This window comes from Musa acuminata, chromosome BXJ1-2 (assembly GCF_036884655.1).
Source record: "Musa acuminata AAA Group cultivar baxijiao chromosome BXJ1-2, Cavendish_Baxijiao_AAA, whole genome shotgun sequence".
Classification (NCBI taxonomy): domain Eukaryota; kingdom Viridiplantae; phylum Streptophyta; class Magnoliopsida; order Zingiberales; family Musaceae; genus Musa; species Musa acuminata.
This window is the reverse complement of record NC_088328.1, coordinates 28,282,003-28,293,736: the sequence shown is the minus strand read 5'-3', so window position 1 is coordinate 28,293,736 and position 11,734 is coordinate 28,282,003. Positions and strand designations below refer to the sequence as shown.

The 11,734-nt window shown below is 42.8% G+C and overlaps 1 protein-coding gene and 2 long non-coding RNA genes across 3 annotated transcripts; all 3 read right to left on the bottom strand.

The window, feature by feature from the left end:
* Positions 1 to 472: 472 nt before the first annotated feature.
* Positions 473 to 3,886, bottom strand: LOC108952221 (uncharacterized). The gene is made up of 3 exons (XR_001976942.2): positions 3,747 to 3,886; positions 1,137 to 1,710; positions 473 to 848 (listed from the first exon to the last, which is right to left on the bottom strand). It is a non-coding gene; the product is annotated as an uncharacterized LOC108952221 (long non-coding RNA).
* A 307-nt stretch (positions 3,887 to 4,193) lies between these two features.
* Positions 4,194 to 5,201, bottom strand: LOC135607467 (uncharacterized). The gene is made up of 2 exons (XR_010485187.1): positions 4,589 to 5,201; positions 4,194 to 4,508 (listed from the first exon to the last, which is right to left on the bottom strand). It is a non-coding gene; the product is annotated as an uncharacterized LOC135607467 (long non-coding RNA).
* Positions 5,202 to 6,241: 1,040 nt separating this feature from the next.
* Positions 6,242 to 9,704, bottom strand: LOC135607463 (EIN3-binding F-box protein 1-like). Its single transcript, XM_065099313.1, has 2 exons — positions 9,435 to 9,704; positions 6,242 to 8,925 (listed from the first exon to the last, which is right to left on the bottom strand). Exons 1-2 carry the CDS (start codon positions 9,457 to 9,459, stop codon positions 6,983 to 6,985), a joined length of 1,968 nt encoding a protein of 655 aa, XP_064955385.1. The 5' UTR covers positions 9,460 to 9,704; the 3' UTR covers positions 6,242 to 6,982.
* Positions 9,705 to 11,734: the final 2,030 nt, after the last annotated feature.

Below are 11,734 nucleotides of genomic sequence, written 5' to 3'. Positions count from 1 at the left end.
TTAAAATGACAAGCTAAATAGAATCAAGCTATTTCCTACGTCTTCTTTTAATCTGACACACATAATATGATCTAGGAATCCCTATGTTTGAGACTAGTTCTTGTGACAGGCATGTGTCTAATGCATGATATAATCTTATGGTAAATATATTTGCTGATAGTTTCTCTTTATGCTTGAGAAATAGTGAGAATTAAAGAATGATTCACCATCAAAACAGTATTCCTATTAGTCTATTATAGTAAGTTTAACGGTTTCCGATCTTTATTCATCCAACAGCTTAGCCTCAACCTTTTTTTCTTTGGGGGTTCAATTTAAACACTCTGTGTTATTACGTTTAGCTTCTTTTTCTTTAGTTCACCACAAAAGGAGTATCCCACTACAATATCATACAGCAATTCTTCATTTATCTTAAATTCACTCATAATTGTATTCCATGAAGTGATCATTACAAATAGTCCTATAAGAATTATAATTGATCAAAACCCTACCCAACTCAAAATTCAGAAGCTTCCAACTCGACAAAACATATGGTCCTACATAATTCAAATATCTTGTCTTATAACTTATCCGCAATCAGGATTACAGCCATCAATTAAACTACTGGATCGTATTTGGACCAACTTTTGATCACAAAAGCGGAGAAATTGTAGATCTCCAAAGAAATTGTCAATATATCTAAGACCACCAAACTATGAAAGGCTTACCAATAAACATGACGAAATTGCACTGTCCATTTGCTCTAGTGGAACTTTGAATTCATGGAACATCAGTGTCGGATCAAACTTGGTCTATGACTTGTTGATGCAACTCAACTTAAACAAATTTATAATTATGCCCAGAGAGTTTATCTGCATAATAACAAGGATCTTAGTAATTTTACATTATGTGGTTTTCGTGAACCTAATAATTTGCGTTGCCTAATGAATTACAGTCATGCATTCAGGAATTGCTGCAAGAGAACAGGCAAATTATTCAAAGATTTATTAGTCCATAATGATTCTAAGGTATGCTCCAAAATCAAAGGCATACTACAGCGACAAATTAATAATTATCAGGATAGATGTACCTAAGGAACAGAAATAAGATAGGAACAGATGTAACATCATGCGGGAAAAGAGAATCAAGCGGAGGTTTACCTAGTGGTAATGGAGTTTTTGCAAGGTTGAGCTGTCGCAATGTCCAAACGTGAACTCCTCTCGCTCTTTCTTACTGGCCTGGAGACACTGAACAATAACATTTTTATCATCAGTAGCTCAAAATTCACAGGAGGACGTAAGAGAGTTTCTCTTCTGCTTCTTAGAGGTATGAATTGTCCTTAAGTCACTGTAGCACTTGCTGTCAGATGGCAACAAAACCCTTTCACCAACTACAGGCCATCTCAACCTATAACATAGAGGTATAGTGACATGACAGCCTCATAGATGACAATAGGCAACAATATAAAGAAAGTAATATAAGAGGTACTACAAAGGAAGTAGACAAGCTTCCCATTTCCATCGAAGAAAAAGTAGGGAAAGGCACCCGAGACAGAGAAGTGATGCAGGTGCAGAAGCAGGTCTCCTCACGGATGGCCCATAAAAATTCTCCAAGATCTGATTGGCTTTGGCCGTAGCGAGAGTCACTTTGAAGTACTACCGTTGAAGTCATGTTCGGTGCAAATTCCACGTGGGAGGTGGGATCAGCAACAACGCCAGCAATTGACACTCGCATCTGCAGGATAATGACAAAATGCATAGAACAGCATAAAGCATATGGCATTTCCAACCTTGCATGACAAAATCTATCTTGACAAGATCCTCGATAGATTTATACTGATCTACAGGGTCCACTCCCAAAGCTATAGTCTTTTCACAAATTTCCATTGAAGTGGGCACCCATACTTGCGTCACTTGCGTTCATTGAAGCAAAAATCGTATAGTCCCAAAGTTCTACATTCAGAGGATCTGCAACTTGCACACCATCAATTTGGTCTCCTTAAATGTACTAGAGAAATTTCAAAGGCAGAGCTGTTCCGGGGTATAACCTTAAATAAAATAGTCTTATACACCAGGTAACCATTTAGGTTTTTGGCGTGTAGACTCCTGCCTAAACTTGATTAGCTAGACTTCAGTGAGTTTTTGTAAAGCTGACAGTATTTTGATTCGTGCTCTATTGTAGACACCATATATGGAAATCATTTCAACGACCATTAAGAGGAAAAGAAAGAATAGCTTATAAGTTCCAACAGCCCAAAGGAACTAATGAAGTATCAAATAAAACTTTCCAATCAGTATTTTCAAAAACTGTAATGTGTTAAATTATAAATAATGTCTACCCTTCTATATGTTCCGATACTAAGCTGGTGAAACTAAAAATTGATAATAACCTATTAATACTTCATTGCTTCTGATTTCCTAGCTTCTAGTGATTTGGACAAAACTCTGAAAAAAAAAATCTGCCACCAGCTAAAACAGCAAAAGTGTCTAAATATAACTAATAGGCTAGGTCATGACTTTAACTGAAGTCAATTTTTAAGCTCCTGATAAGGGGATCTTATTTTCAGAAAATATCATTTTGATTTGGTTCATACGACTCCAGAATCCAGATACCTTCAACCGCATTCCATGGTCAATTTACTACTACAGTCCATTTCAACCTAACCAACATCTCAAAATCTTCTCAACTTCAGGGTCACTGATAAACTCTAGAATTAACTTGAGTGCAATAAAGGAACCAAAGTTTCAAACAAGATATTGTGCATGAACATGAAATCTAGCTTAAACCATGCAGCAGGAGTATACACAGACATTGATAAAGATGGTTAAGACAAGCAGTCATTGCCGAATATGAATGAATCATGAATTAGGAAAGCATGATCATCCATCCCAACCTCCCACATGAAGCTGGTTCATTTAACTTCATAATCCAACTTCAAGATTTGTGGTTCTTATTATATAGACTGCTATTAACATTCACGGTTGCTAGTGATACCAATGTCTCTTGCTATCCTAGTATACCTTGCAGTTAATCAAGTCTATCGCACACTATCGATTTATTTCTTTCACAATTATATTGGGATACATACAAATGTTCAGAATTTGTTTAGTATTGGACTGACTCCTTTTACTCTCTTTTCACTTAGTGGGATGACTTAGTGGCAATTCATTGAACTGAATGCAGAGTTTATCAAGATCATGTTATTATTGACAGCTTAATAACTCATCATATGTTCATCTAAATCTTCGATGCCAGTCCTAAGCATGGCTACCCTAGTCTGCCTTAGCTTTGATCTAGAAGGCACCTTGACCTTGGTCTTTGTCAGCTCGATTGGGTTTTCTTTCTCCTCGTTTCTTCGATCTACAAAAATTTGTGAGTTTTCCATCTCCCAGATACAGCTTTGATCAACAAGTCCTGATAAAATAGGATTTTGTTGTTTTGTAATGATCCGATTGCCTCGTTTCATACACCGGGGATAGAAATTATTGCAACATTTACCATTTTTATACAATCAAGCAGCATAAAAATCAAAGCATAAACCGAATGACTACGACCTAGGTCATTTTGGCCTGAGCAGAAGACGACAACCCACATCACCGCACCACATTGCAAAAGAAACACAAATCTGTGGGAAGCCAAAGATCGAACACGGTATCTCCCAAAGTCTCACACAGAAGCGTAACCAATCATAACAGAAGGAACCATCGGCCACACCACCCAAATGAGGAAGAAATGGCGGAGGGGAGAAGGGAGAAAGGAAGCGGACTAACCAGAGACGGAATCGAAATCCCCTGCTAGAGGACGAGGTCGGCTTCGGCGGCAGGGTCACCACGGTGGATGCAGAGGAAACCTTATAGCAACGAGCGGGGGAGAAGGAACGAAGGAGCCGTGGCGAGACGAAAAGAGGAAGCAGAAGCCCTGAGGGCGGTAAATGATTCGAATCTTTCTAGGTCTCCTTTATATTCCCTTTTTGCCCCCGCACATGTGATTAAATACTTGACCAAATTATATATATATATATATATATACATATATGTATAACTCTAAATAATAAATACTTTTGCAAATTCAACTCCAAACATATAACAATTGCACATCAACTAAATGCTCACTGACCTCATGCATTTTTCACATTGAGTTAACACAAAAGCAGCCAATTATTTCGTCCCTTTGATCGTTGGCCAATGTTAAATATATGATTAATAGTCAAAAGACAATTAAGCTAAAATATGAAGCTATATATCGAGAAATATAAGCAGTACAAACTACAAAGTACATATCACACGTTAAACAAAGAATCTACGGCTGGTAGAGCTTATTGCCGCATTGGCATTTCCAGGCAAGCAGGTAGTAGCCGTCATCTTCTTCATGTCTTAATGCTGATAAGCTCCTCTCTCGTGGGAAAGCGACCAGAGTCGCCATGCATGGGCTGCAGCTCGAGCACTTGTTCATGCATGAAGGAGGCCTCGATCCTAGAACCTTCCTCTTCAACAGCAAGCTGCCTCTACTGGACTCGGAAGACGCCAACCCAGCTGTCGAAAGGGAACAAAGCATATGAAATCGTCGAACAGGTAAAGGGAATGGAGAAGAAGCTTCCGTGTTGCTTCCTTACCTGAGCTGGAGGATAAGAATGTGAGGGAGAAGACGATGAGCACCACCACGGTGAGCCTGGCCATTTTCACGACAACTTTGCTGCTACGGAGGAAAGAGAGACAGGGTGGCGAGGCGTCGCTCTTGCGGTGCTTTCTTCCTCGCAGTGCTTCTCCCTTCATTAAATGAATGATCCCAAGACAAGAAAGGATGACTCCACCGCTACCACTCTACAGTTCCGAGCACTACTGCACTGATGCAAGTACCAGGAAACGAGAAAACCACCGCGACTTATCTAGAGAGATAAAGTGATAAAGAGTTATGTAGTGTAAATGCCATGGCAGACTCCTTACTGGGAGTGGTGGTGCTGTGATTGACTGACGAGACGAGTTCTGGGTTATGCTTGTAAGATAGTAGTGGTTGGCAGAATCAGAATCACTGAGTCGATCTCTTTCTCTCTTCTTCTTTTTCTTCTCCTCTCCTCCCAATCCATCAGCATCGGGCTTGAAGCGAGAGTTGGTTCACCTGCTCCCAGCGTCAGCCGGTGAAAGAAATCTGCAGCGAACAACAAGTGTCACTCGACAGCCATGCTACGAACTCCGGGGGGGGAGGGAGGAGGACTAGATGGTCTCTCGATCGGCATGACTTTTTGTCAGAACCTGTAGCTCGCTGGACTTCCTTTTCTCAGTGATAAGTCCAATCCGACGAGTAAAATAATATACGGTCATCGCAGGAGCAGCATGGCGGTCTTCTTCGTGTCTGTGACAGTGCTCGTGACCGAGTCCGAAGCATGGACGAGTCGATGTGTATGTATAAAAATATATGCATGAATACATATGGTGATCATCAACATAAGGCTGAAACATTGGCATGATGGGAATATGTTCAAAGTTTGTGCTTGCCTCGTTGAGACCACCAATAATGTCCTTGTGCAAGCCAACAGGCATAATCACAAGACATGGACACAGCAGACGAGAAGAAGAATCACATCACCATCACAAGGCAACTTGACACCACCTTTTTGCTAATGGAGGAGCAAGTGTAGACGTTGCGATATCTGCAGCCACCCAAAGCCCGGAAGCACCAGCTCTACAAGCAACAAACACTAATTGATCCACATACTGTTCGTGATCAATCTCTGTCACTAATGAGCCATGACGAAAGGAACCAGAGATCAGTGTACCTGGTCAGCATTGGTGCACCATGGAAACCAGAAAAAAAAAATCTATGGATCCATCAAAACAGCTTCATTGATTGCATAAAGTTGGGGAAAGTGTAGACATCCGTAGCCACCCAAAAATGAAAAGATAGCAGGAACAAGTACTGGTGGATCGTCTTGTATCACCCACTCGGTAGGCAGAGATGTTACATGTTTCTGTCACCATAAGCGCAGCCCACCCAGAGGAGCATCAATCTGTCTCGAGAGCCATAAGACCAGCTACAGAGACGAGGCATGGAAAACCGATACAATCATGTACCATGAATCAAGTTTGTTCATTGTAGAAAGGTTGCTTTACAGCTCCCCATCAGCCTGCCAAAGTAGGCTTTGGAGGAGACAAAACAACCAAACCGAAGGAAGAACATCACTGTTTGTCTCAGAGCAAGCAAGAACGGCAACGGATATCATTATAGAATGACACAGATACTATAAGCCAAGGAAACCGATACAATCGTGTACAACAAAACAAGTTTATTCATTACAGAAAGGTCGCAGAGATTACAGCCCTCCCTCAGCCTGGAAAAGTAGGATTTGGTGGAGAGAAAACAACCACACAAGGTTGTCATGGCATGCTCAAACTATATGCAGCCATGGCCAAATCCCATGAAGCTCAGGCATCTAAACAGAACTGTGCAAAAAGCAACCAAACAAGACCCACACTGAAGACATAACAGACCCAAATGACTCAGTGGGCATGAAGCCCAGACTGGAACACCGAGGACAGACCAACTTGAAACTCACTGGACGCAAGTTTGACTCACAAGCATTGTCTTGGCTCAAACACAAGAGAAGCAATATGTGATGCTTCCCCGTAAGACCTAACCAGGATCATACGAAAAATATCTAGTACATGAGATAACCAGACTTGAACAAAAAAACTTGGACTAAGACCAGATATGGTTGTGATCTCCAGGACCGAAGCCAAAATAGAGTAAAGCCAGCCAATCAGTGATTGGCAAACACCCTAAACAGAGTCCTCTTGCGAAGAACATCTGTAAAAAAGCAATCGGCCACAGGTCCTGGAAGATGACCAAATCTGCCAGAAAGTTGGAAGCCCATGGGCAGAAGACATGAGCCAAAAACAAACTGAATGTACCGCTGCTGCTCATGATCGGTTTCTGGTGCTGGAGCTCATGAAAGCTTGACTATCAGACTCCCAAGAGATTCCCCTATACCATTTTTCAGCAATCTGTTCGTCTAGGAAATGATGTCACACCACCATAGCTTCTCCTCGAGCAACCCAATGCCGTGAATGCTGATCAAGCTGCAGTGCTGAAGATTCAGGCCTACCATAGACTTCCCCATGTTCCCCAAGAATGGTAGACTCTTGTCTGTGACCTTTGAACAACTTGCAAGAGAGAGTGTACACAGGTTAAGCTGCCTCGCTGATGCCAGGACTGCCACACCGTAATCGCTTATTGAGGAACATGACAAATCAAGGTCATCGAACACAGAACAGCTGTCCGCAATTGCCACAAGGCTTTGATCGGTAATTCTCTTACAACCATCAAGATTAAGCATCTTAAGTGTACTTCCATGCGCCTTAACCAGCATAGTGACCAAAGCATCTGTCAGATTAACACAACCGCTTAGATTGACCTCCACAAAGCCCACCTCAGAACTCTGGATCAGTGGGATGAGCGAAGCATCAGTCACCCCAACTTGTCCACTCAAGTCCAATTTCTGTAACTGGGGGCAGATCTTCCCCACCACTTGTAAACTAGCCCCTGTGACACCTGGACAGTCTCGAATGGTTAGGGACCTAAGTGACATGCATGATGGCAGTTGGGTAGGAGCAAAAGCGATGTCTCTGATGCCCAAGCATCTCACTAGAACAAGCGACTTTAACTCTGGATTGCATGTCAAAAGGGCACCAAGGACACCCATGAGAGTGATCCGGTTACAATCCTCAAGGTGCAAGTTCTCAAGAGCCCTTGCTGTTTCGGCAAAAGATCTCAAACCAGCATCAGATAGGTAGCAAGACTTTCGAACAAAGAGCTGCTTCAAAAAAGGGGATCCCTTCGCAATAGCTTGCAACCCTTTATCAGTAAGCCCATTGCAACAATTGATAGTGATGGACCTCAATTTCTGCAAGCCAAGAGCATTGCCCATAACCCAAAATCCCTTCTCACCCACATTCTGGAGCCCATTCAGTGACAAGTCAATTAGATTCTTTCCATAATGACCAATGACCGCGAGAACAATGTCACTGATATTCAGGGCCTGAAGTTTAATCCTTTCCAAGCAAGAAGAGGCGGAAGAGACCAAGCTTACAATTCCTTGGTCACCAACATGAAGGCAGTCCTTGATGGTAAGAGACTTTAGTTTCGGACAGCTACGACCAATAACCTGAAGACCTTCATTGCAGATGTTTGCGCAGGATTCAATTGTCAAAGACGTCAAGTTGGGGCACTTTTTAGCAACAGCTACTAGGCCCTTGTCCGTGATCAGCGGACACTGACAAAGGTCAAGCTTTTCTAACAGGGGGCATCCGTCAGCAATCTCCGAAAGACCAGCATCAGTGATTAATGGCACCTTCCACATGGACAGAACCCGGAGGGCAGGACAAGCGTGAGCAATTGCAGAGAGGCCAACATCAGTGACACGAGTCGAATTGCTTCCTTGGATGAAAAGCTTGCCGAGCCCACCACGGCTACAGGTTCCAAGGGCGATAGAAGCAAGCCTGATATCCGTTGCTTCCTCTGCATCCAAGCGCCTGGTGAGATACCCGTTGTTCTCACTTTCCTGCTCATCCAAAAGCACATTTTTGTTCAGGTCTGGTAAGAATTTCTTCCCTGATTCTACGCGAGACTTCTTCCGAGCACCGAGCTCGGAGGAACGGATGCTGCTCAGAAGCATAAGCCAGCGCTTAGACACACGAGCAGAGTTGCTTCTCTCCTTGTCTCCTGGCAATCGCCTGAGGATCTCGAAGAGGCATTCGTCAGGAAGGCTGTCGATCGAGCGGGGCTGCTGCTTCTTGTAAGCAACTTTCTTCTCTGCCCTGAAGGCGAGCGGAGCTGTGACCCGGGGCCTTTTGCGAGAGGAGCAGTAGACATCAACGTTACGACTAAGAGACAGGAGGAGGCTCGAATCCACGAGGTTCGAGAAAAGAGAGCCACCATGGCAGATATCATCACTACCTGCAACACCAGGAAGATGGGAGGACGGTGAGATAAACATCATCGTCATGGAAACCCCTGAACCGCGAAAACAAATCATGACAGATCTCAACGCAACAAAAAAATTCCAGCATGCTAGTACTAAAGAACAAGCAAGATGCTGTCTTGTAATCTTGATTCCCCACTAATTCATAGCTATATCCAAAAATCCATGGATCTCGTGTCAATCCCTCCTAAAACGGGAAAACACAGAGATCTGTCCTCCAAAACACAGTAAAAACTACCGAGCACGCCCAAAAAAATCAGATTGAACAAAATTAAACCCGACACAAGAGCCATACCACAGCATCCAACCAATTTAATCCAGATTTCCAGTTTCAAACTAAGGAAAAAATCATCAAAACCAACAATACAAACAAAATCCCACAGAGAAACGTAAAGATCAAACAGATCCGAAGAAAAATCCACCGCTTTGACAAGAAACAAACATATAGACCAACAGATCTAGAAAATAGCAGAAAAGGGATTACCGCCGCGGTTGACAAGCGCCGCCATGAGCACAGACGGAGCAGAAACCCGAAGAAGCCGGATCCGACGAGCACGAACACCAACAGCAAAAGCAGCAACAAAAGGGAGCTAATCGACGACAAAAACACCAACACCCGATCAGCAGAGTCCGCCGAACGCATCAGAAGACAAGCCCCATACAGATCGGCCGATCTATGAGGGGGAAAAATTAAGAGGAGGAGGAGGAGGAGGACGAAGAAGAAGAGGGGAGAGAATGGAGTGGGTGAGCAGGGGCTTCGGCTCAACATAAAAGAAGGGGGCGGACGAATGGACGGAGGAGATGACCCCGCAGGGACTGACCTCGTGTGCTGTACCGTGAGGGGTGTAAACCCCATTATGCCCTTTGAATGCATTGCATCCGTCTCCCATCAGCGCCGGGGGGAATGGGCCACGTTTGCCAATTCTCAACGCATTTATCCTTTCTTTTACATATGTATCCTTCCGATGTCCAAACAATAACATATTTGCCCTCACAAATTTCAATTTAAATGTAGCACATGTTCCTTGATATCATCCAGCTCATATTAATTATGTCTAATATTAGCTAGCTTAAGTCAAAATCCTAAATAATTAGAAAACTAATTATCAATTTAACTATTAGTTCCACTATAGTTAACACTAATTAGTTCAAATTTAAAATACATTAAGTACCTAAAATGTTTCTGATGTCTTTGTAATCCCAAGGACTTTTTAGTAATTACATTCATCACATATGTCTTCTGTGTCACCAATTTTCTATTATATATTGAGCGAGAAATATATTTTGCCTCTTTTCCTTTTTATCAAAAATGCCACCAGAATTATCATGTTGATAATGTATATGGATCAAAAAGAGATGGAATCCATTTAGTCCATTTATTGTTCCCCCACTGACTCAAGTCAACCTGACATAGCATATCCCTAACGCCACACAGGTCCACTTCTCCTACTCCATTTCTCATCCTCAACCCAACCCAGCAGCCATCCCCTCCTCTAATCCCTTCTCTTGCTTGTCTCAACGAAGTTGCATGGAGGTGAAGTAGACCAAATACAAATCAAAGGATGCAAGTGGATGTGACACCTAACAAGGTGCATTAACCTGACCTTACTCCAGCTATAGACAATGGTGGATGAGCCCAACTTGACCATTCTAAATTGATGGTCGCATCACATGCATGCTTTGACCAGGAAACCTGCACTCCTTTGGTTTCTTTCACCCTCCCCCACTTGAGGTCTTCTGTCACAAGGCCCTGCATGCTGCCAGTTGCATCGGCCTAAGTGGTGTGCTTAGCTGTGCATGTACACGCACATATGGTGTTATTCTAAGTTGGGTGCCGCCAATTATGAGAGCTCATGTGATGGGGGTGGGTGGGGAAGGGAGGATGAACCAGACACATGCATGCATCTGAGCCAAGTTTTGATGTGGGGGGAGATTCACTTGGTGGTCGCACTCCAGCCTGCGATTGGATTTCCAAGTAAATGGCAGATGGGAGATGGGAGAAGGAAGAAGAAGAATACGTGTGCAGTTCAACATGCATCCATGCATATGCGTGTGCTTTTGATTTCTGATGGCCCAGCGAGCCGGCCATTTGGGTTTCGGCCTTCATCCTCTTAAGTCCTATTCGTGAGAATTTCTTATAAGATCACATGATTTGGAATCAAACACCCCTATAAATCTGGCTTTCATCAGCTATGCATCATGAATCACCTACTGTGTGAAGGTCAATGCAATCCCTCTTGTGCAGTTCGAAGAAACCATATCTCAGTTCTGAATTGATCTGATGATGCAGCAGTGCAGTAATCAGCACTGGCTTTTGATCCATTTTGATTCCCAGAACATGACAATTAGGATAGAAACCAAAACAATGAGCTCTGGCAGATAAAACTGGAGTTTTGCATGAACATATTTTGACGATTTGATTCCTTTAATTCGAATCTCAGTTGGGTTCATAAACTTTACATTTGGTAAATCACATACTAAAGTACAATTTGGCTTTCGATCATCAAGTTACAATGTCTGGTTGTCTCTGTACCTTCCACAGCAAAAAGGCTTGACACCAGATGCGAAGAACACTAATTAACGGCTGGAGAAGCAGCAGGATAAAAGTGCAGTTTGTTCTCTAATCACTCATCTTTAAACAAGATAGATAATGCTAAAAGTTGGAAAGCTAAAGCACAAGTGAAGTAAACGTAACATAAAGCATGGAAAAGAGTCTTGCTCAAAGTGGAAGTAACGGAGGTGTGGGGGCAAATATAATTAGGGTGTCATGGACTTTTGACCAGG